The 26,484-nt window shown below is 38.7% G+C and overlaps 1 protein-coding gene across 1 annotated transcript; it reads left to right on the top strand.

Moving 5' to 3' along the window:
* The first annotated feature begins 501 nt into the window (after nucleotides 1-501).
* Nucleotides 502-22,641, top strand: LOC150091773 (trypsin-2-like). Its single transcript, XM_090385666.1, has 6 exons — nucleotides 502-595; nucleotides 709-785; nucleotides 10,698-10,804; nucleotides 19,791-20,062; nucleotides 21,076-21,227; nucleotides 22,309-22,641. The coding sequence occupies exons 1-6, from the start codon at nucleotides 529-531 to the stop codon at nucleotides 22,474-22,476; spliced, it is 843 nt and encodes a 280-aa protein (XP_090241792.1). The 5' UTR covers nucleotides 502-528; the 3' UTR covers nucleotides 22,477-22,641.
* Nucleotides 22,642-26,484: the final 3,843 nt, after the last annotated feature.

Raw genomic sequence — 26,484 nt, 5'->3', positions numbered from 1 at the left:
TACTTTTTTTCTTCCATCAAACAAGTAAGTCAACCACAAAATAAGTTGGCCACTTACAGAATTAACATATTGACGCCTCGTAGCCTTAGTTGCTTTTGCGCTTAACACACGCACACACTACTGAGAGACGGTGTTTCATAAGGTTGAACTCCTACGATGTTAAGTTTGCGGAAAGAGTAGATTATCCTTTCAACTAGTTCTCTTCATATAAAAAAGTATTCTCTTGCAGACAGTTCACATTGTGTACAACATAAAATGTTGAGGAAAACGTTAAATCCAAGTCAATAATCTTTAAATGATCTCAAGGTCTTGTTTGGTGCGACTACATGAATTATCGCGTTTCTTTATTTCTCTTCATTTGACATCTTCACGCATGCGTCTTACTGCAAGGATGGTAATGATTGAAAAGAAGACTTGGAAGACAGGAATAGCTCGCGTAATCCGGTTTGGGAAGGTGGGGTCGGTTATAAACGTCAGCTGGGAGTTTTCTGCTCATTTGATAAGATTTTCTTGAGGAAGAATTGGATAATGATCTGCTCTTGTTTTCTATCTTGCATTTCTCTATTCGTTCTGTTTACCGTGATATGCTCACAACGTAAGGATTATCTGTTTGTCTTGTCTTCATGAATTTCACATATTCTCACCTACTTTAGTTTAAATACTATTTTGATAAGCAGTTCGTTTTCTATTTACTTATTTTTTTCTCAGAATGCGGACAAAAATATTCACTCAGGTTTAAGATTGTTGGAGGTAATGAATCCGAACCAGGAGCATGGCCTTGGCAGGTAATCAATCTTTCAAATTTAAATCGTAATTCGTTTAATATGAAATTCCCTTTTGTTTGTTGAATTATCAAATTAAGATATCCAACAAGATTGCTTTTACTATTTGAAAATTTCTTTGTTTGTTATGTATGCTTTGTAATGAAAGCTGCAGAAATGTAATACTCAAATCCATTTCGTCAACAAAAGACCCCGGACTTGCTTGTACCATATGGTGCAAGCAAGTCCGGGTGGATAAAAATCTTGTTGGATAAAAAACTTGGACTTGCTTGCACCATATGGTGCAAGCAAGTCCATTGAAATAATTTGAAAACTGATTTTAATTACTATGTTCAATTTCTATCTTGGAGATGCTGTGGTCCCTTGGGTAACAGATATCGATTATCGGCCCACTTGGGCTTACGCCCGGATTAGAAACCACAGTAATCCATAAGTCGAATTGCTAATATCGTTTAAATATAAATATCATCACCAAGAAGTTGATCCACTATTTATTTAAGACGTAGATTTGCTAGTTAAATTGATGGTTGTTTAAGTGCACTCCACTGTTTGAAATTTCACGTGTACACCCAACTTCCCTTTTCACAAACGCAACGCCTTATCTAACTCGTTCGTACAGGTTGTGTCAGGCGTTTCGGTCAAATTTACTGAAGCCTATTTAGGATTCAGTGAACGGCATCTTAAGAATAAACTGCTAACGGAACAAAGAAATTCTTAATCATCTTGACATTTTCATTGCCATACAAAAAAATGTTTACATTCCCTTCTCATCAAGTTTAACTAGTTCACATTTTGCATAGATTTTATTTGTTCTGGAAAATGAAGGTAGTTCAAGATATAAATTCATATCCTAGTTGTTGTTTTTTTTTTTAAATGAAAACAAGTTTTCCTAAAGAAACCTTCTGATACGACTCCTTAAAAGAAGAGAAAAGTCCTCTGCTGTTTCAGACAACAGGTCTTCATTAATTTCTTTGATATCTTAACTCGTGAATAGACAGCAATCTTTACAGAAGATTATTGGAGATCAGTAACCGGCAAATACATTGACCACTACTAGCCAACAGGAATATTTAACAGAAGATTATCAAGGATTAGTATTTGGCAAATACATTGACCACTACTAGCCAACAGGAATATTTAACAGAAGATTATCAAGGATTAGTATTTGGCAAATATACTGACCATTACCACTACTGACCATTACCACCATAGCCAAACCATTCTTTGGGATAAAAACAAAATTTCATGTTGACCGGAAGTTTATAGGAGTAAATCCAACCTCATTTGATATGTGGGAGCAGAAACAGAATAATATAAATGAAAAGAGTAATTTTATTATTATTATTATTATTAGCCATATGGTGCAAGGAAGCCTGAAGCTTAAGCAGCACCAGCAAAAAAAATTTCTGAGTTATTCTGAGAGAGAGAGAGAGAGAGAGAGAGAGAGAGAGAGAGAGAGAGAGAGAGAGAGAAGAGGAAGTAGACGAAATAGAAGGGAACCATCAAGAAAGAGAAGAATGGTAATATCCAACTCAGAACCCTGGGTGTGCCAATCTCACCAGATGTAAGGTCTCATTTTAGTAAGGAGGTCTCATTTTAGTAAGGATGCAGAATTGCTTGAGCATGTACAGAAAAGGGCAACAAGATCGGTGAGGGGGAATGAAGGGATCCTCTTATCAAGAGAGGCTTAAGTTCTGCAAATTGCAGTGGCTGGAGACTAGGCACCTGCGAGGTGATCTGATTGAGGTGTATAAGGCCTTGAATGGGTTGAGCACGCTGAATTCTGATGGGATTCTTCCACTTGCTCAGATTACGAACCTAAGGGGGCATAAATTCAAATTGAGGAAAGACAGTTGTAAAATAAATGTGCGGAAATTTGCCTTTAGCCAACAAGTGGTTAATTACTGGAAGAAACTTCCATCTGTCATTGTGGAACTTGATAGCTTAAATAAATTCAAGGAGGAACTGGACAAACGGTTAGAGGGAATGGGTACGTGAATTTTTTTTCTTTTGGCTGATGCTACATAAGCATCAGCCAAAATAATAGTAGGGGCATGTGATGCCCCTACTATTATTTTGAAAAATGTGATGTGTTAGCCCAATACAAATGCAGCCATTGAAAGATGATGCAGTGAACAGAGAATTAATGAACGAAATATTTCTCGGACCTTCAACTACAATGAATTTATCATGAGATTCCATTAACTCTCTGATGTTGGAAATTGAAATACCTTTGGCGTAACTAGAAGACAGTTAGCCAACGATCAGATGATTACTTAAACTTACGATTGTACTCATTATCTGAAACATTACTTGAATTTCAAGATTTCAGATCAGCTCAACTTGAGAAACAGTTTGAAATGCAGAAGAAGATTTCTTTACTATCTGACAACTTTGAAGAGGTGTTCGTTTGCGTAGGGTTTGGACTCCACCTGTGTAGGGTTTAGAATCCCTTTATTTATAACAGTATAAAAATCATGTTTCGTGGATGTTTTCTCCTCCGCTTTTTCAGTGATTGTAATCCTGCATAAAAAACGCAAAGCACCAAATTGATAATAACATTTATTATCAATAAATACAGTAGATTCTAAACCATAGGTGCAGTGCTTTAATTTCAAGTATTTTATAAACGACAATTTTAATTTTAGTACTTTTCGAAAACAAAATTCAATCACAGTTTTATGGAATTGCTATCAAACTTTAAATTAAATGGATCCAATACCACTGTTAAGTTGATAAAAATAAGGAATTAGCGCCAGAGATGGAACAGAATGAAATCGTATTGAAAAATAATTCGTTTATTATGCAAAAAAAGGTCCCTCAAATTTACCTAACCCTCAGTAGGCAAATTATCCATGGATAAAAATACTGCTAAATAACTGGAGAATTAGAAACTGAAAAATGATCTTATTAATATAGGTACACAAGCTGGGGGTAATTATGCAATCAGATATGAAGTTTTCTGAGCAGTGCAGACAGGCTGCCAGTCCAGTTCATTGGGTCTTGTCAATGATATACAGGAATTTTGCTAGTAGGGATGAGGAGGTGATTATCCCTTTGTATAAGACAATGGTCAGACCACACCTTGAAGGCCACACGCAAGACGACAAATATTAATTAGGATTACCCAAGAACAACTACATTCACCCATGTATATTATGTCTATAGTTACGTGGGGTCTTTAGTCGGTTTGCCTGGACGAAGCGCCCAAATTTCTGGGAGTTAAAAACCTTGCTTTCCTCGCCAGCAAATGACTTACTCAGCTATGGAGTAAAAAACCTTAACACAGTTCCTCGCGTTTTCGCGGGATTCGAACCCGTGTATTTTCCACCCGCCAGATGATGGATGGTAATAATAAGCTACCACGAGAACGCTGGCCAATAAAAAATAAAAAAAACAGTCATATTAGGGCCACCAGAGAATTTTCTCATCTACCAGTATGCATTACTCCATAAATTTGCATGCGTCCTCTGGTCGTTTTGCTTGTTTTTCCTGTCTGCCTGAAGAAAATCCATGTTGAGACCGACTAACGAATCCAAAGAAGCGCATAATAGTTGCTTCCCTCATTGGAGGGATTCGAACCCAGGCCTTTTCCACCCGATATAGGGAGTACAGTGATTGTAACCACTGTGCTACGCGCAAGAACTTTTGTTGTACACTGTTCCGGTTAACGGTGGGTTGTCTCCCCTTAAATAACATCATTCCTGATATCTGAAAGAAGGAGGAACGCTATTATTCTATAAGAATCTGATTATGCCTTGCATAATTAGGAATCAAAGACATATTAGGAATGTGCGTTTACAGTCGCAGATACAAACCAGAAAACGAACGCCTCTGCATCAGTTTATTCGACTGTTGCTGCTCTCTGCATACTGATTTCATGTTTCTGAGCATGCAAGCAACTAAACTGAAGAGAAGCTGGGGCGTTTCACCAGTAGCTACAGTAGTTCTTTGCGTATTAACCGAAACGCTCTGGGGAAATGGTGACTGATGAGCCATTAATTAGCGAGTAGGATTTACTGTTTTCTACGTGCTGCCATCGAGAGAGAGAGTGAGACAGACGGAGAGAAAAAATAACTGACGTTGATGGATGACACCAGTATTGAAAACCCACAATTAATTTCCTAAACCGTCTGGTCATCCAATATTAAAGAAAAATAACGCATTAGACATTGTAGCTGCTATCGAAGAGTAGAACACTGATCTTAAATTGATTTAGAAAATGTTTCATCGGGTTTTAAATTAAGCAGTGGCAAAACAGCCATACCTCCACGTCCATCACTGCGAAGGTAGAGGTTATCACGATCATCGCGAGAGTACAGAACTACACTCGACTGAGCGATCGTGGTACATAATTGCATTCTCTCTGTCTTTCTGAACTTCTCTGACGTTATATGGTGTTCCCTGAGCAGAAAATTTTATTTATTTATTTATGAGTGTTCGCATATATGATGAGCTCAATTTTTTGTTGTTATCAGGTTACTAAATATATGTTTCATGAACTATTCGAATTTTCTCATGACATTAAACAGAGCAAACCCCCTCCCCACACGCTGATTATACCCATCAGCGGTTATAATTACTGTCCTCTCACATATCAGGGAAAAAAGCCTGAGGTTGGAACATGACAGGAGGATTTTTATAAGCATTTTTATAAGCTTTTTCACAAAGTGGCTGAGTTAATCGGTCTCGGGAAAGGACTGCATGGGTTTTCTCCTAAAACTCAGTTTTTTCGTGCATCAAACAACAAACTTATCAAAGAATACTCGCAATTACACGTTATACTGACGCGTCATAGCCCCATACATTTCTGTAAAGAACAAAATCCACATCCGGACCCTCAATTATATTTACAGGACCCTATCACCAAACAAAACACTTAACTTCCCAGCACATATAATGAAAATCCCAACTAATTGCTTAGAAAAAAAATGAACATTCTTAGAGCAATGTCTGCCAATAAATGGAGTGCTGATCGTGCTAGTCTTCTCAATCTCTATTGAGCTTTAATAAGATCGCGTCTGGACTATGGCGCTACAGTCTATGACTCTGCCAGGAAAAGTGCACTAGCATGGCTTGAACCTATCCAGCACAAAGCTCTCAGAAATGCATTAGATGGTTTTGGAACTTCCCCAGTTCAAAGCTTATATATAGAAGCTCACAAACCACCATTACATCTCAGAAGGAAAATTTTATTAATAAACTAGGCATCCGAAGTTTGAAGCCTGCCAACTCATCCTATTTAGCCATAGACTGTTCAATGTAAACCTCATTTCAATAAACCTGTAGGTATTAGACTCAATGATTCACACTGGAATCTACAGATGGAAAAAATCTATCAAGATGTCCTTCCTTAACCCTCCATGGGGTACAATTATGGTTAAATGTGATAGTTATTTCAGCCAGTAGGGTAAGCAATTTCCGGCAAGCTTAAATATAAGACAACTTCATGCTGTCCACACCCAAAGTTATGCTGAATACACCGATGGTTGGAAATCAGACAAGATATTAGATGTATAAGCTCTATTAGCTCAATACAGAACGAAACACACAAATACCATCCTCTGCTGAAACAAATCAGATCCAAACTGATCCAGCTACAGGACAAACAACATACAGTGGTATTCTGATAGATCCCAGCTCATTGTGGAACACTCGGAAATGAAAACGCATATCCACCAGCAAAACAACCAATAAATTCAAATTTAATTGATATGAAGATTCCTGTCCGAGACTACAAAACCATTATATGAAAAGCTTACTACTCCCAGTGAAAAAATATGTGGCAAGAACATAGCAACAATATGGAAATTAAGACCCGACCATCCTTCTGGACCTCCAACACCAGGAAAGCAAGAAAAGAAGTTACAAGAGCAGGCATTGGACACGCTCACATAACTCATCTTTACTTTCTCAGAAGCGAAGGCCCTCAACGTGTACTCACAGTGAAATATTTTACTTGACTGCTTCTATTAAAGCAGAAAAAGCTATAGGGTGACTAAGACCATATTGCTCCTTGTATACTGTCTGTAAATATCGCGTGTTCTGTAGTCGATTTTCTGTTTTGCTAAACGAAAAACCCGAATTTTCGGGACAAAAAAACCATGCTACCCTCGCTTGAGACCGACTAACTCAGCCACGTTGTGAAAAAGGCCCATAAAAATTCCTCACTTCATCGACTGGACTCTAACTCGGGTCTTTACCACCCAGTGTGGTGCGGACGGCAATTCTACCACCTGTGCGAACCACGAGGGTCTAGCTCACATAAAGTTTACAGGAACCTATAACAATGAAATACAGTGGCGGACAAAAAACTGCATTCTTCTGTTCGAAACGAATTTGTTAGATGGGTTATATATCTCTGTAAATGAAATCCAATAAAAAGACTCCACTTGATGTACCTAATTACCATAAATATCTTCCCAAAGGGTAAAATGCGTAATTAATGGAAATATGAGAAATCATGCAAATGGCAATCAGGACAACCAAACATACATTTTATTGCATTTACGTGAACAAACTGAAATGACAAGTTAACGTAATAGTATTATGTACTGTAAATCAGCAAAATAAGTCCTCATTATTTATTTTTTTTTTTTTTTTTGTTGTTGTTGTTCATCCTCGAGCTGCCATTATAGCCTTTCAATGATCTGGCATGGAGATAATCAACTTCTGAATATACGGTTGCCCAATTTCCTGGTACCACACCTTACAATGCTCTCCTGCAACTGAAACATACTTGTTGGCTTCTTCTGAGCAATTTTAGACGACATTATGTACCAGCAATTTTCAATAGGGTTTAAATCTAACTGTTGCCGGTCCAGTCCAACACTGTAATGCCAGCATTTCTGAGGTATGACTGCACCTTAAGGGAGAAAAACGAGGGAAAACTTTGGTGTAAGTATTTTTTAAGCCTTGTGAGACAAGAAGACAAACTCATCATTATATCTTAATAGCATAAAACTTACCAATTCTGCTGTGTGGCAAGGTGCTGAGTCCTGTTAAAAATTGCAGTTTTAGAGGCCTGTGTGGTGATCCCTAATAACGGGTTTCAGGCACTCCTCCAAGATAGCAGTGTAGGTTTCCGCATTACTGTTCCGTTAATAAACTTAATTCGCCCCACCCCTTTGCTTGTTATGCATCCCCAGACCATCTGACCGGCGGGGAACTTTTCAGGCGGTGTTATGCAGTCAGGATGGTATGCCTCCGAGAGAGAGAGAGAGAGAGAGAGAGCGATCTCTCTCTCTCTCTCTCTCTCTCTCGTATTCTGACATATCGCACCCCATCCGAGCCATGCAAGATAAATTTCGATTCGTCAGAAAAGATGACGATGTCCCATTGCTCTTTTGTCCATGAAACATGCGTTTTAACCCAAGCAAGTCGCTTCTTCCCTATTTGTTGGGTCAATAAAGGCTTCTTCTTGGGTCAATAGGCACACAAACCACATTCCGAAAGCCGTCTTTGGGTAGTTCGTGCATTTGTTTCAACACCAGAGGCCATCTCAAAGTCCAGTTTTAGATCAGGAGCACTAGCATGGCGATTACTAAGGCAATTAGCCGTTTCAAATATTAATCTTGGGAAGGCGTAGTCACTCTCTTACGGCCTGATCCAGGTCTTCTCTTCACATCGCGCTTTAATTTCAACACCCGGGATACTTCTGACTGGTGGCAGCCTATTTTATCAGCGATAGTACGCGTAGAACACCCTTCCTGGGACAGAGCAACAGCTACACTTTTTTTTTCTTGGTGTCAAGTGAACATATGAAACCATGCTTACACCTCCGCATAACAGGATACTAATGAGCGTGTATACCTTTCCAACGCCGTATTTATAGAAACGGCTGATGCAATACCTTGCAATTACTGTCTGATGCAATAGAAGCGTTATCTGACGCAATACCTTTGCTTTGCGACAAAAAAAAATAAGTTTCACTACAAATGTTACTTTTTTTAAGATGATGCAGTTTTTTTGCCCGCCATTGTACATCTTGAGAAATGAAGTAAATCTGGATGATTTTTTATTCTTTCTAAAAAAGATAAGCATGTTCTCCCTAAAAATTTACAGACTTGAAACTATTATATTAATAATTTGAAAGACACAATGTAGCTGTGATCGACATAATCACAGCAGAAACGTAAAATACGTGTTATCTTTCAATTATTATTAAAAATCGATTAGGAAATAAGTTAAGTAAAAATACTGAGCGGTTTCTCACTTTTAAAAATTGTTAACTCGTAAACTACAGGTTGTATCGAAAAACGGTTATTCGCATGGAATCAGTATAGTTAGGAATTTTTAAGAAAAAAAAACTCGAATCTGGTCACCAGGGGGCTAAGCGATTTATTCATTCCAATAAACAAATTAGCTTTTGCGTTCATCATGAAAAAGAATGACTCTGCACGTGTAGAAATCCTGTTTTTCCTCGTCAACATAACAAGCACGAAGCTTTAGCCATAACTTAATTAAGCAAGTGGAGGCAAGTTTGTTTTAAAATGGTGCCTGAAGACAAAAGCACCTCTAATTAAACTTTATTACAAGCATGGAGGTAGTTTTATTGCAGCAGCACTTGCCACGTATCTGAACTCCAGGACACAATCTGTCGTGGGGGGTAGTGAAAATTCGATTGGAAATTATGAAGATAGCTTTGGAGAACGCAATGCCCTGTCTTGTTTGCCCTGTCTTGGTGAAAATTTTGCCTTTGTTTTGTTTTGTTTTTCTGAATTAATTGATTTTAAACAAGTCCTTATCTTCTCGTGCTATTTCCATTAAGATATGGCTACTAATTGATTCACTATAACACCGCGATTATTACCATTAGATCCTCATAGCATCACATTCCATTCCCTTCTGCCATTCCCTTTATCACGCATGTGATAAAGGGAATGGCAGAAGTTAAACATCTCAATCAGATCACTTTGAAGGTGCATAGTTTCCAGAGGCTGCGCTTTGAAGAACTGGAGTCATTCTGGGTAAATGCACCCTTTTGTTCGCCCGCTAATTTGGTTGCCCTTCTCTGAACTCGTTCCAGGAGATCCACATTCTACCAAAAATAAGACTCCACACGACCTGTATTCAGTACTCAAGATGCGGCCTAACCATTGTTTTATAAAATAGCATAATCACCTCATTATCCTCGCTGTTAAATTTCCTGTCTGTATATCATTGACAAAACTCCATTGGCTGTACTGGCAGCCTGTCTGCACTGCTAAGAGAACTTCTTATCTGACTGCACAGTCTGCACTTCCAGGTCTTTTTCATTTTCCACTAACCTGAATGTAGTACCAGACAGTTGGTACGTTAATCTGCGGTTACTGCTACCTATATGCAGTACCTTACATTTATCAATGTTAAACTTCAACTGCCATTTCCCAACCCATTTGCCTAACTTTTCTAGATCTTGTTGTAGCAGATTTCCCTGACTCAATGTCATTAACCACCCTGCCAACCTTTGAATCATCTGCAAATTTAGACATTAAGCCTGATATACTTTCATATACCTTTCCTGATATACTTTCATTAATAAACACAGAAAACAAAACAACAATGGATGCAACACCTTGGACCTTGGGAAACTCTACAAATAATATTAGTCTACGAAGAGCAGTGTCAATTAAAAACCACTCTCTGTCTTCTCCTACTCAACCAACCCTTTATCCACAGATATAACTTGCCCTTAATGCCACACTGTTATAAAACTTTAAAATAAACTATTTTTGGAACTATAAAATTTATATTTATATAAATTTATGAAAAATTTATATATGTCTTTGCAAATGTTGTGAAATAAGAGACATAATTGTTAACAACCATGTACCTCTCTGTTTGAAAGATGTATAGTACTCATAGACTACAAAAGAATAAAGCTGAGTATTCGTTAGTACCATGTTTAATTCATTTCTGTTTTAATTTTGTTAGGTCAGTCTTCATCTAACCCATCCACAGTTTGGAAAAATTGGTCACTGGTGCGGTGGGGTACTAATCGATTCTCAATGGATAATGACAGCAGCGCACTGCATTATCAAGTAAGTGGTTTCATATTGCATACTTCAAACTCAAACTATTTACTATAGTCCTCTAAAGATATAATCGATATCATATTACACATCCATTTAGCCCTAAATGTGCACAAAAAGAAAATGGCCTAGCTTTGAACTGCGTCGGTGGCTTCCCGTCTGTCTGGGATTGGAGATGCGTTTATGGGCAATTTTCATTCATTTTCTGAGTTGGGCGTTCTCGGAGAGGGATCACATGGTTTCCACTCCCAGAAACTGGCAGTTTGTCGTCCGGCAAAAGACAAGCCAACCATAGAAAACACACCACATATAGACAAAAACGTAATTTCTGGGGGTACACGATGGACTCAATTATGGCTGAGTGTAAGGACTCAGCAAATTCATCCAACACTAACTGAGAGATTTGTAGACTTTCTACAGCCTAACAATAAACAGAAATCTGCTATATCCTCCTACTCGCTAAAATCATCCACTATGAAAATTTTACTTGAGCTTCGGAGATTACCACTTCTAAGGGTTAGACATCCCACTAACTTAGGCTGCCTGACAACAAACTGTGACTCACTCAGGACCGTGGGATATCCGAAGCCCTGTGCATGGTAGGTTTTGGTATCCGGTTCCTTTTGTTAAACTACAGTATGTGCTATCCTATACCTTATATTGTAGCTAAAACTCTAGTTATTACTAGTATTAGCATTTGTAGAGCATTTGCAAAAAAGAAAGTTTATACACATCAAACAGGAAAAAAAAAACTTCCCACATCACCTGTCCTACCCCTCTAATAGTTTGTCTAGTTCTTCTTGGAATTTATTCAAACTACCACTTCCACAACAACAGATGGAAGTCTGTTGATGTGCGTTGATTGGATTGAGGAATAGACAAGATGGCGGTTACATAGAAATGCTCTCAGTTCTCACGTATCAAATCACTGTTTTGACTTCATATGAGCTGGTTTTTTGGTTATCAATAATAGAAAGATGGGTCAAAGGATCACAGTTAATACCTTTAAACAAACGAATATTGAGTAAGAATTAATTGAATTATATTCAAACAAGATAAAATAAAGCTAATTTGATAAACATGAAACAAGAACGCTTCCTGGACTGCTTGCAGATCCTCTCCAGCTCTACCCCTATATAGAATGAAGATGTAAATGATGGTGTTAATGAGAGCATGGTTATGGAAAAGGTATCCAAGTGTAGCAAAGTGCTGCATTCCATTTCAGCTTTTGCATTCGTACTGTTATAGGTGATTATAAAATATGAGCTTTTGTCAAAAAAAAATCCTAAATCAGTCCAGCTAGGGAGATGGGTATATGACCTCTAGTAATAGCTAGCTCTTCGTTTAGCATCATTTTGGGGAAAGGGCGCTGTAGTGGATTTAGTTGAGTTTGTGTATTCCATGAAAAATGAAACGATATATTCTGATAGTTGGCTGAAATCATGCTTAATTAGCTTGATTGTAGTTTGGGATCATCTTGTGTATGACTAGTTGTCAATAGCTTGATATCATCAGCAGCAGAGCTTATGAAATTTGATTTTCCATGGAGGAACAGTAACAGCATAATAATAAATGGTAATCCTGAGAGAACATGGTCTTGAGAGAACCCAACTGTTATAAGTCTGGATAATCTTTTGAGTCAAATTGCAGGTGTCTAATTCTTTTTTGTTAACATGGATGTTTTGAATTTTATGATGTCACACTTGATATTAAAATATTGCGTGTTGAGGTAGAGTTAGCCTTCAGATGGTGATGTAATCACCATCTGAAGGCTAACTACAGCACTTACATCCAGACTGGCGATGGCTAGTTCAGAATTTGCCTCAAAAGTAGAAAGGATGCCGTTGTAGACAGCAGATTAGTGATTATAAATTGATTCTTTGCTGCATAGTGGATCTGTGGTGAAATATGTGGGCTTTGACAGTCGGAAGAAGAGTTTTTTCAAGTAGCTTTAGAAGAGTAGCTGCTGAATTCGTTTGGGCACCTAAATCTTGAGGCCCTGATCGTATATTCTGTCCACATAACAGGATATTTCCTTCCATGATGACAAGAGAATATTTAAATTCCGGACTTTGGGACCTTCACCATGAAATGAGTGACATCATCGATCCAGTTGTTTCATTAGCAGCAGAAACGTGAAATATGTGTTTAATTTTAATTTTTATTAAAAATGTGACAAACGTTGAATGAATATTACTTTGTGAGGTATATGAAGTGAAGATAAACAATTACTTTTGTATATTATTAGTTAATTAATTAGTGGTTAATCGGTAACAAATCAATCAGTTATTTGTTGTTGTTTTTTTTAACTTCTATTAATCAATTAATTTCAGAAATTTATCGCCTTTTAAAAATAATACACCGTATATATATATATCACCTAAAATGTTTATCATTGATTTTTCCTGTTCTGTCATCTATGGTTAATTCTTTTAAATCTCAACGTTTTGTTAAACTCGGCCTTCATCTATTCATTTGTGATTACTGCCTCAAGGGGGGTGTTTAAAGAGTAACTAGTTTAAATGGCACTAATAGTTTTAAAAATATATAATCAACTAACAGTAGATCGATATTTTTCTTCAGAAATTTCCGGGAAGAGGGTTAATTCTCATATCACGGTATCAATCTGAACTGTTGTCAATGAATTGAGAAGACAAAAGAAACTTAGCATTGAACTTGAACTTCTGTTGGGTGTAACTTTCAGAATATACAAGCGGAAGAGGGCTGTTCCAGAGAACGACAGTTTACATTAAGTACATAGAGAGAATAAAAAGAAGAGGAAAAGTCTGTTTGGCGAGCGCAAGTTGAATTGTGAATCGATGAATGGTTTGACATGTATTCGGACTGGTTTGAAAGAAAGGATTGCATGTACCAAGTAGGAAAGACTTGTGTCCGTGGAAATATCTGTACAACAGGCATGGGAGAGGAAATAAGCGTCTTCAAACTCCAGGCCTCTATCCTGACACCAGGATGGAGTCGAGGAGTTTTAGAGTGATTTAAGGACTTCTTTTTTGGATTCCATTTATTCACCTCTGTATGTACACAGGTAACTAAATTGTAGCTTCACACAATTTACATATTATAAATTTTTATTATGTTTAGAAGAAGCTATGAGAACTAAAAGCTGTTGTTTCCATCGCAAAGTTGCAAAAGAAGTAACAGTTACAACATTTCGATAAATTTCTACCTAATGACATACGTACTCAACCTCTTGTCACAAGTTCTGCAACGGGGGTGGAGTAATTGTGTAAATCTCTGCAGTAATCTATTACTTCATGTTTTCACATCGGTTGGTAGAGGAGGCTTCTATATCTGCTCCTTAATGTAATTCCGCAAATGAAGTCCTGTGTGATGTTCAGTGAGGGAGCTGCAGCTGGAGGTGGATCGCGCGCTCTATCTAGGGACCTGGAAAGTAAAGATCCAAACAGCCTCGAATGCACTTATGGAAGGGATCATCCTGAAAAATTTGCGCGATCAGATAGTTAGAGAGAGAGAGAGAGAGAGATAATCTTTAATGCCCTTCACGGCCAAAAAGCCAGGGGTTTACATTTTTACAACCTCCCGAAACTTCCGGGAAAATAGAACAATTAATTTACAAAAACAGGTAATTTTACAAAAGAAAACATATTTTATACAAAAGAGAGAACTCCTTACGAGAGTTAGGTCTGATTGAGCTGACTTAACATCGAGATAAGAGCACCAGCTCAATCAGACAGGAACAGATGCAAGGTACACATGTCAATGCAGATTAGTCCTACTAGACATAATTTTTTTCCTGTAAGTCCGGTCAACAGCGAATTTGTTCAGGTCGGCGTCAAGTGCCTGGGTTTGCTTGAACATCTGCTGAGGGAGGAACCTGTCCGAGAGATGGAGTCGCGCTGAATGCGAGTAGAGCTCGGGATTGGCCCTAAGGGCAGCAGGGGGGATCCTCCAGCCACAGGTATCCCAGAATGAAGGTGTTGCGATTATGCCTGTTATCATCTTGACTGTTGCTAGGAGGCGTTGGTCTTCGACTAAGGTGGGAAGCCGTGGAATCCCGAGAGAGTTGGCAAGCTGCGTGGTGTGAATCAGAGCTGGAAGGTTGTGCTTCCTGTTGGCCCACTTTAGGAGCCAGAATTCTGTGGCAAAGAGTGGTTTCTTTATTGATGGTGCCGCTGACGCCCAAATTTCAGCAGCATAGAGTAAAGGTGGAAAGATGATTGCTCTTATGTACCTCACGGTTGTCTTTTTATCTCTGATATGAAGGAGATGCTGTTTTGCTATCCACCGGAGTCTTGAAGCACGTGTGAGGAGCATGTCTATGTGGGCGTTGAATCGAAGTTTGGAGTCGAATACAACGCCCAGATCACGATGGCTGGATGCAATTGGGATGAGGGTGTTGCCGACCGAAGGCTGGAGAGAAGAAGGAGTTTGCTTCAATGAATACACCATGAATTCGGACTTAGCAGGATTGATCTTGAGCCCGAACTGGCAGAGGTAAGATGTGACTGCAGTGAGAGTGTTGTTAATTTCGGTTTTTACCAGATCAAGGTCTTGACCAGGGATGATGGGAGTCAGTATCTTGATATCATCTGCATAGCTCAGTAGACATCGAGAATGTGCAACCAGTGGGAAGATAATAGATGAGAACAGAAGGCCGGAAAGGACCCCTCCTTGTGGGACTCCTGCGGTGACGGATCTAGTAAGGGTGCGATCTCCTGTATGAAGCTTTATAACTCTGTTATTCAGAAGAGAGGAGAGAAAGCATAATATGTTCCCTGTGATCTGGAAGTGGCATTCCAGGAGAGTGAGTAGTTGGTTTACTTGGACGGCATCAAATGCAGCCTCAATGTCTAAGTAAGTCACAGCTAGTTCGTGCCTTTTCTCGAATGCTGACAAGATAGTATTCGTTGTGGCTAGCAGATTTGTGATCGTTGATCTGTTTGGAAGGGAGTAGTGAATTTGGGCTGGATTACTGGGCATGATCTGCTTGGTGAGGATCGGGAGTAAGGTTTTCTCCAGGAGCTTCAGCAGGCTGGAGGAGTTGGAGATGGGTCGGAAATGTTTAGGTTTCGATGGCGACTGAACTTTGGCTAAAGGTTTGATAAGATAGTTTTCCCATTGCTGTGGGAAAATCTGGTTCGAGAGTAACTGGTTGAAGATAATTAAAAGTGGCTGAATAATGTACGGACTTAGGCATTTGAGCATGAATTGGGGAACTCCATCATCACCAGCGGTTGACGAGGCAGGTAGAGAATTGATGGCGACGATCAGCTGTTGTTTTGTGATCTGAATGGTGCTCAACACTTCTTGCTGGGTGGGCCCTGTTAGTAGAGCCAGATCTGAGTTTGGCATAGGATTACGATTAAATCTTGTGACGAAATCGAGCCACAATTCAGGATCAAATTGCAGAGGAAAATGAAGGTTCACTTTCTTGTATGGAATTTTTCCTTTAGCCAGAACTCGGTTAACGTATAATTTGATTGCCTCAGATTTCATGCGATTAAATTGAGCCCGTGCCCTAGAATAAACGATGCGATCATTGACATTTTGCGACTGTTTCCATGTGCGATGGAGCTGTTGCTTCAGCTGGAAACTCATTTTGAGTTCTGAATTCCACCAAAGTCTTGTATATGGACTGATTGTGATTTTTTTAGAGGCGGCATATTTGGCAACCGTGTTGATCCAGTTTGTGAGAATGTTCACAGCTATTTCTGGGTCACAAGTCTCTAAGGCCACCCAGGGAATGAGAGAGGCGGCTCTGATGCACTTATCTACGTCAAGTAAGTTGGGGCTAGTGATGTCAACCTTTTTTGTTGTCCTTCTGGTTTCTAATTTGGGGGCTGGCAGATATGCAGTCACATGTATTGGGACATGATCAGAGTCGAATGACGTTTCTGCAATGTAATCAAGGGTGCAAGGGATAGAGGCTAGGACTAGATCTAAGAGGTTATTCCCCCTGGTTGGAGCTTCATTAATAAGTTGTAGATCAGCACATCTCAAGTGTGCCAGAAGATCCTTTTTCATATTAGATAGCTGAGGAGGTAAATTGAAATCACCACAAACTACGTGAGAAGTTGTGGGATGCAGCTGATTGATTATCCAGTTGGAAACTTCAAGGATGATTTGCGGGGAAGGCGTTGGAGGTATGTACACCACACAGAGGTCAAACGTCACGAAGTTGTATCTTAACGTAACGAGGATTGCTTCATAGTTAGGGGAGTTACTGGATTTATTATCCAATAGCTTGAAAGTGGATTTCTTGTAAAATATTGCGACGCCTCCACCCTTGCGTGCAATCCGAGATGTGAATACGACCCCATAATCAGCTGGGGCAGCTGCTGCTAGGAATTCTTCATCGTCATTGAGCCAGGTTTCGGTGATGGCGAGCAGGTCAAAATATCCGGGGAGCAGAATTTGCTCCATAGTGTCAAGCTTGTTCCTAAGACTACGCACATTCTGATAAAATATGGTGCAGGCAGGTACTGTAGGTACTTTGATACGGACGGGTGGTCTCTGACATAGCACGACTCGATTCAGCGGGGTGTGTCTAGGACTGATGAGCACAGGGATCGGCATATTGGTGTTCCGTGTCTGTGGTTCTAGTTGCGGTAACGAGATCTGGGATTGCTATGAATCAGGGTACCATTGGTGGGAGTCCTTTCCATTACTTCTATATCGCTGCCCTTTATGCCCGAGATATGGCATAACAAGAGCTCCAGCAGGCCAGATTTCAGGATTGAAGAGTGCTTCAAAATCTGCATCAGCCACATCGATCTTAAAGGAGGCGTAGGTGGGATATTTTGTGGATAGCTTGGTGACTCTACCATTCATTTTGAAAGCAGCAAGAAGGTGTTCCACATCATCAGCTGTGGTAGCAGGGGAGAGCCTACTAATGAAGACATTACGGATCCGCTTGCTCATCATTCCAGTGTTCGCAATTTGCATCTTGTTGAAGTGCAAATTGGTTCCAATAACTTTAAGATTGGGGCTCAGTTCCTTAACAGTTGGATTACGGGTCAGTGTTTGTTCTTTTGTTCGTTGGCTTGCAATCATTGCATACGTTGTAGTGTCTCTATGGGTCTTTACATTAGATGCAATCGTAGTCCCTGCATAATGGTTACCCCTCACGTTGTTTGAAGCGGAACTACAATTGCGATGTACTTCAGCAGCCAAAGCATTATCCGGATTTGAGCGCGAGGACCCCATATGTGAGTTTTGTGATCGCGAATAGGTGCGATTTGGCAGATTCTGCTCCTAATGAATTCTTTGGGTCTTCTGTGAGGCAGTATTTCCTGAGTATCCGTTGGCATCTGCTGTGATTTCAATATATACTGGTCTAGTGCTACGTTCAGGGCACACAACTTCAGACTCACATGTTGTAAGAATGGGGGCTGGAGAGGGGTCATGTGGTAATAAAGATGGGGTGGTTTGGGTAGGAGCTCTCGGTTTCGCGTGAAAGTGTTCGTCCGGAGGCTGCTGCTCATGATGGTTAGTTTGAACAGCAAGATCACAAACCGATTGCTTCAGGTCCTCAAAATTTTTCCGCAACACCTCTCCAGCATGTCTCGATACACGAGACTGGTGACTGTTCTTTCCGTGAAGAAGAACTTTTATTGACTTTTTTTCATTCCGTGGTTGGAGCAGTCGGTCTCAGGCGTGAATAGTAAGGTCCCCATCCTACAGAGGGAATTTGGATTTTTTACCAGAAAACACAAGTTATGGACATAATACACATGGGCAGATGAGATCGTTCTCGGGTTGTCCTAATATTGGCAGTTTTTTCATCTTCTGCCCTCCTAGTAAACATGCCACAGAGAATATAGGATGTAGTCAGCCTTATAGCTTGTACCAACTGCAACTCGTATGGTTTAGAGAAAACCGCTTACGAAACGTTTTCCCACATACTGTTTTTGGGGTAAACCTTGTTTTGTATTGATCCGATACTTTGATTTTTGCGGACCATAGATAAACTCCCTTTCATTTCCGCTATGGTTTTCCTCACTTACACTAGGTCTGTCGGTATTCTAATAGTAGTAGTGGCAAATAATGCAAGAAAGCAAGCTTATGTAACATCAGCTAAAAATAAAATGCAGACTGCACCCATTCATACTCTCCAAGAATTTGTCTAGTTCTTCCTTGAATTTATTCCAACTATCCACTTGCACAATAACAGAGATATGACTGTTCCAATAATCAACCACCCGCAAGGCAAACTTCTGCACAATGTGTCCTGCAACCATCCTTCCTCAACTTGAATTTATGCCCCCTTATGTGTGTAGTCTCAGCAAGAAGAAGAATAATACCATCAATCCATCCAAGGCCTTATACACCTCAATCAGATTTGGTGTACAGAACATGAGTATCGATTTTATCTATTTTTACCACTGTCAGCACGTTCTCTACTGCTATACATCACTGTTTGAAGATACTTTTAACTTATCCTCTATGATTACTAATCTATTATTCAAATGATATTACAATATGGCGGATTTTAAAGTTTCAACCTGCCATGATATTTTTGAACGTTTCCTACCTTGTTTTTGATAGGAGTTTTGCCTTTTCATTAATTATGTGTTTACAGAATCCTGTCCAAATTGCATGCAATAATATAGTAATCAACGGTGATGTTTATGTCCACTTGGTATTATGTATAGTAGCTTTATAATTATATAAACACAAATATATTTATTGTATTTGTTTTATAGACAAAAATTATAAATATTTTGTCCCCTTATCATTCGTCAGACCATATAAAATATTGACTCTAAAGTGTACTATTTTTGAATAACCCTGAAGAAAATAAATAAATAAAATGAAATATTTACAGAATTCAGTATTATAAGGTAGCACTCCACCCAACAGCATTGCCAGACGAGTGTAACTCTTACAGGGAACTCGATAAACCAGAAATCAGTGATAATCACTTTCCTATGGCAACTGTTTTCTGCTTATATGGATGGCGAAAGGTTTTGGGTCACGTTATTGACCTGTACTCTATTTATTTTACTTTCAGTCCGCTTTTCACCCTTCCCCAGCCTGTCTTCTGGAAAGTACGAATAGGGGAACATAACCTGAAGCGAACGGAAGGTCACGAGAAAACGTTCAGCGTGTCGCATGTGTATTACAACCCATGGTACTTTGGGTATGACAAGGACATCGCCCTGATGCGGTTGTCGACACCTGTGGAACTTAACGATCGGGTTGAGCCCATCTGCCTACCAGACTCTGATATGGAATTCCAGGGGATGACCTGCACTGCTACCGGATGGGGCAAAGTCGATTTTGGTATGTATAATCAACACATCATGATGTGAGCTATAAAGAAAACAAAGTTCATTTTTGAAAGAGGGTACTCTTTGAAATTAAATTATAGTTCATCATTGTACGCAGAATTTAATTTCTCTCACAGGATGTTAACTTTCAATTTTTAAAAATCATTGCAGTCAAAAACTTTTTTTGCGAAATTTCATTTTAAAACTTGGCAAGTTAATTTACTCTAAAATTCTAAGATTTTGAAAATATTCTGGAAAGCCATTGAATGAAGATGGTTTTTCTTCTTCATCCGATCGCTAAATCCAGAACTGTGGGTTTTCTAAAAACTTCAACCATGTGAGGAGGAAAATATATTTTTTTATGTTATATTTTATCTGACTTTTCATCAATTTCGGAAACTACACTAGTATTATTGGATTGGAAAGAAAATCTCTCACCTCCTTCAAAAAATAAGAGTATCTTTTAATGTGAAAGTTGAAACGCATGACTTGGGATAAAAGAAGGGACAATACGACCACCGGAATGGAACATACTGAACAGATTTGTTAATAACAATGTTTGGGATCCAATGTTTTTAAATTCGTTATCAAGTCTGAAAATTTCTCAAATCCCAAACATGCCATTAGTTAGAAAATCTTGTCAGTATCTTCTGATAAAGACCTTTCAGAAGTTCCTACCTTAACTGTTGGAAATAGATCATCCATTCCAGTCTGGAGATGGAATCAAATCCAGACCTTTACAAAAGGGTCGAGATTTTTTGGCAGAGGGAGGTACGATGATGAACAGATAGATGGTGTAATCCATGTCATCCAGTAGGATTAAAAACGTTTTATTCCTTACTAAAACGGGAGGAATCGTGAGTATGTGTGTGTGTGAGTGTGTGATCTGAGATAAAAAAACAATTTTAACTTATATTTGTATGCCACTTAAAAGTATAAAAAGGCACATTCCTCTTGAGTTTATAATGATGTTATAAAATCCTTAAGTTATCCTTTAAACTTCTCATTAAAGTTATTTCTGACTAGACAAGAAGGCTTCCGACGTCTTACAAGAAGTGGAGATTGAAATTATGGATAATATTATGTGCCATGCTCCTTACTTGGCTGTTCACAAAATCCCTATCCGACCTTGGCATCTTTGTGCAGGTACACTTTTAGGAGGCAAAGGTACATGTCAGGTAAGCATCTGCTAGAAATCTTATAATTTGCTAAAATTAGATTAGTTATGTAATGAAACACTTTTATATCACGTGAATAATTCAAAGTTAGTTTATTAAATGATCATGACATAATTACAATAAATTTGATACGCAAGTAACATTTCTGATCCTTGCCGGATCATATCATCAAGACAAATCAGCAATCTTAGTTTAAGTTTCAAATCCATTGATATAGCAAAATATTAGGGAATTCCATTAATGATCTTCATTTTGATGATGAAGCATCAATCCTTTGGTGATGCTAGATCCAACTTAGTTGGCTTCCTCGTCGTTGTTGTTGTTGTTGTTGTAGGATTTCAGAAGCATCAGCGATTAAGGCCATATTGCTCCGTATATACTGTCTGTAAATTGCGTGTATTCTGTGAAAGTGGTCGATTTTCTGTTTGCTAGAAAAACCCGAGTTTCGAAGGGGGATAAAACCTTGATGTTCACACCTGAGACCGACTAACTAGGCCACAGAGTAAAAAAAAGCCCATAAACGTTCCTAGCGTCATTGACGGTATTTGAACCCTGGCCTTTTCGACCCCTCTGTGGTGATTATAACCACTGTCCTACTCGCGCAGACTCATATCACTAGGAGAGAGACGTTCTCAGTCCATTCCATATTACTGAAAACAGTTTACGACAGTCTCCTCCTCATTGTCCAAATGAAAACGTTTGAGCGCCTTGTTCAGCGGCCGAAGATGTGATAGTCGCAAAGTGACACGGTAGGAGTATTCATTCCCTCTCTTTGCCAGCGATTTCTCATAATCTGCCTTTGCCAGCCTAACCTTTTCTGTGGGACTATTATAGATCAATTTGTAGCTGTTATAGGCTTCGGTGCTTTTTATTGCTCTGTAACTTTTCCATGCGGCCTTTTTCTGCTCAATTAATCTGGCAACTTCATTATTCACCCAAATTGGAATCCCCCTCGTGGAGTATTTTTTTTGATGGTTCATACGCATTCAAGGCTTCTGTGATTAATGTTTTAAAGGTATACCATAATTCATTTGTTATGTATTATCAAAAATATTTGAATATGTTGTTTATTTTATTATAGGGGGATTCTGGAGGACCTCTTCAATGTCGAATGCCAGATGGGAAGTGGTACCTTGCTGGAATAACCTCTTTTGGTTCTGGCTGTGCAAAGCCTGGTTTCCCAGACGTCTACACAAAGGTTGCGTATTTTGCGGATTGGATCACTGAAACGAAGTCCAGGCAGCTGTAGCATTGACTAAGTCATTAAGATGTTCCTCGTGGTATAAGGTCACTGAAGCGCACACCTTATCGATTATTTGCCCTCTCGTCGTGCCCGTGTCCTCATTAAACCTTTTAAAATGAGATTTTTTTCAAGGAAGAAAATATATTAACAAGTAAAGTTTGGCTACAAAAAAAAAAATTTCCTTCCCAAACTGACATAAGTGCTATAAATACTTTTATAGGAACATGTTTGTTAAACATTGACAATATTGTTCAAATAAATAAGAAGAATTACGTTAAAGAATATTGTATTGTGGTATCCAGATGGAAATTTTCGGGGGATTAACTTTTTATCTTATTACTCACTTAAGAATATCTTTTCCTGTATGAAAATATATTTTTAATCGTACAAATTCTGCATATAGTGGCTGCTGAAATATAATTGCTTTTCAAAATGACATCTTTGGCCAATCTGGATTTGAATATACCAAGACATGGATGTCACGAGATTACGACATACATCCAAAGATGTAGTATGTTTCGTTTCTGAAGGATATTTCACAACTGTGCCACAATAATCATGGTAGGGAACTGGGAGTCAGCAGGATGATGATGATAATAATAATAACAAGGGGGGTTCGCCCTATGCTCGCCAACCCCCACGCATGCTTTTCTACATAAAATGTAGAGGTATGACGGAGTAAGTAAATCTTTTCTACGTAAGACCCACCTGTCGAACTGTACTGATCGATATCTAATTAGGAAGTGACCTTTGCAATTATTTGCAATTATTTACCCGTGCATTTGAAGTGATGAAATTGCCACGCCCACTTGTACCACGTGAGCCGCATTCCTCTTCTCCATCGTGCGGCATTCTTAAGGTCGACTAAATATCACTATGTAATTATTTACCTGCGTTTACATAAGTCACTTAGGAAATGGCATTTTGCTTTAGGTTCCATAATGCACGAGGAATATTGTTGCATCCAAAAGAGCAGGACTAAAATATTTAACTGGGTTAATCTTTACAAGCTGGTATCCTTCCGGTTGATCGTTGAGAGGAGACGTAACGTCACTGCATATGAGTAGCCCGCTATGGTTAGTCTTAGGGTGTTTATCCCTTCCCTTACCCTGTTTTAAAATAAGGAACTCGTTTTCCACTATTAAAACAGCAGTAAGGCGGGGGATAAACACCCTAATTAAGACTAACCATAGCGCAGGCTAAGCATATCAATTACTGCTACTCGCAACAATCAACCGGAAGTGTACCAGCTTGTAAAGATTAACCTTTAACTGAAATATTTACAAACTATACAAATATTTAAAATATTTACAAAATACTAAACTATTTACAAATATATAATATTCATTAATATACAAAAAACGTTACAATGGAACATCAAATGTTAGACAGTGAAGCACGTGCACGCGGTTAGTGAACGTTATGGAAGCAGTTGTCAATAACTGATTGCATTTGTCGTGACGTATTTGCTTCGTCCTCTTCTCCCATTGGCTCGAATAAATATCCCTAGGAAGAAAACTTTTTTAATGTATAGAGAGAGAGAGAGAGATAATTTATAATAACAATAACTTTATTCTTAGAAAGAAAACTCAAATACAGCCAGCAGATCAGAAGAGGGTATTACATCAATAATACGCCTTATATAAAAATATATTTACATTCAGCGCAATAAAACACACGTATTTCATAACGTGTACAATAATATATACTTTTTGAAAACGAAATACACAGGGCATAATCCTTATGGGTTTTGATAATTAACTATACTTTGTATAGTATAGTTAACCCATAAACTTGAACTACGCGTAGAGGGCATCGTTTTAATTGTATCTCATAATGTGGTTGCCTTCACAACGAGATAGCTGCTATTGCATTACTTCAAATAAATAACGCTTCTCTAGTAGAGAAGACTACTGTTATTTATTTTCAGCGGTACCACCACTCAGACGATCGTTTCGAAGCTATTCGGCTTCATCATCAGTGGGCGGGCAAGTACCCAGGTAATACAACAAGCCATCACAGTTGCGAAGTTATATCCACAATATGAGCGATACCAAAAGGGTGTGGTGGTAATTACCACCACACCCAATTCCTCAGATCATAACCGAATTGATAATGTATGGGACCACCTCGATTGACACATCAGACGCATGGATCCTCCACCAGGGAACCTACAGGAACTCTGGGGTGCTCTGCAGTCGGTTTCCTTGTTTTGCTGGTCGTAAAATCCTTAGTTTCTGGGAGAAAAAGACCTGCTGCCTTCTCCCAAAACAGAAGGTGAGGTAAAAAAGTTCCTCACATCATTGACGAGATTCGAACCGAAGCTTACTTTAGTAGAAGGAACACTGTAGCGTTGATCATCCATGTCATATGGTGGGTTTGCCACTTGTCACTGATAGGCAGAAATCTGAATTTAAGTCTCCCTAAAAAGCTTCTGCAATCGTAATTGCAGATAATGGATCTCACGTGGAGGGAGTAGAATTCTCCCAGTTAGTTTTTCCCACATTTTCAGCCCGTTTAACGTGCAAATCGGCACACTTATAAAGATAAACCATATGAACTCTTCTTCTATGACCAAAGTAATCGATGTACCAAAAGTTTACAAGCAACAGCAACCTGATCTGCAACTGTGTTCAGATTGGCAATAACTGTCAATTGCTGTTGTATCGTGGACATGTATCGCGGCTCCTAGAACATCAGTTCAACTCCTCCTCGTATCTCTGTGAAGAACAGTATCACTACAAATGGCCAGATATATGAATGACGTAGGTTTGTGTGTGTGTGTGTCTTATGTAATGTTCTGGCCGCTTGGCTATCCAAAGCATCAGTCACCTAGGACAGATGATTTTGGGTACTCGTCCACACCACGGGAAGATGGGCCAGTTCCAGTAGAGGGGACACCTATGGTCTCAGAGTATGAGACAAAAAAATAAATAAATAAAATAAAAAATAAAAATAAATTCCTTCTCTGGGGCCTACTCCACAGGGGAAGAAAAAAAAACCGAAAGGAAGAGAAAGAAAAGTTGATATTGTCTTCCAGCTCTGTTTACTGCTCGCCTTAATACTGTTAATTCTGAAGCCCATCAAGGACAGTTTATACAGTTGTGGAGAGATACTAATTACCCAATGTCCTGTTATAGTGCTTCGGCACTTTGTCGTAGAGCTGAAGGTTATATCCCTCTTGACTTCATCCTATGTAATACCAAACTCTTCTAAATTTTTACAATATAATCCTTCTAGTATCTCATCCTGTCTCAAGTCTTTGGGAACATCATAAATGATTATGGATGGATTATCTTTTCCAGGAACCACCGTGGTAATTCTACTATAGCTAAAGAATCTGACGTTGAATTATTTATTAAATCAGCTTTTGATGCTGTTTCTAATCTTAATGACTTAACTTTAATCGGCTTAAATTCAGTTTTCATTGTGTTCGCAGCTTCAGACTCAATCATCAGAAATCCTTTGTCCTCTTAAAATCAGAAATTCTCTGACTTTAAATATTAGATACTAAATTTTTTAGGTCGACACTTGTTTTCAGATTACTATTTTCAGAAGCTCGTAATATTATGACATTTTCACTTGATCTTGCTGATTTTTCCTTCACCAAAGGTGCTCCACGGGCAGCATCAACATATGATCTCACAGAGGAGGCAATCTGAAACTGTGTTCCCTCATACACTGCTGTATTTGTTTCAGCAGTTTGATTAACTGATTCCGGGATATGATCCATTTTGTTAATATTCCCTACTGAAAAAAGTTTCTACAATTTTAACTAGTAAATTGGCCCGGATTTCGATTTCTTTAATAATACCTCTTAATCTCTCATTATCAATTAAGAGACTATAATGACAGTCTCAATATTTGACCATTTTTCCATAATTGTATCTTTAGCCTTTTTAGGGACTTAGTTGGTCTCCCCCATGAGGAAGTTCATTACATCTTTTTCTCATATTGGATATCTTGTCATGCATGAAAGAAGGATCCGGTGTTTTATCCAGATTTTCTGTCTTG

Source organism: Mastigoproctus giganteus, chromosome 1 (genome assembly GCF_048544385.1).
Source record: "Mastigoproctus giganteus isolate SK-2022 chromosome 1, ASM4854438v1, whole genome shotgun sequence".
NCBI lineage: Eukaryota > Metazoa > Arthropoda > Arachnida > Uropygi > Thelyphonidae > Mastigoproctus > Mastigoproctus giganteus.
The sequence above is the reverse complement of the archived record's forward strand: the minus strand, read 5'-3'. Positions and strand labels throughout refer to the sequence as shown.

Coding starts and splice junctions, on each gene's coding strand:
- LOC150091773 (XM_090385666.1), top strand. CDS start 529: ATGATCTGCTCTTGTTTTCTATCTTGCATTTCTCTATTCGTTCTGTTT. Junction 786..10,697: donor CAGGAGCATGGCCTTGGCAG/GTAATCAATCTT, acceptor TAATTTTGTTAG/GTCAGTCTTCATCTAACCCA. Junction 10,805..19,790: donor GCAGCGCACTGCATTATCAA/GTAAGTGGTTTC, acceptor TTTTACTTTCAG/TCCGCTTTTCACCCTTCCCC.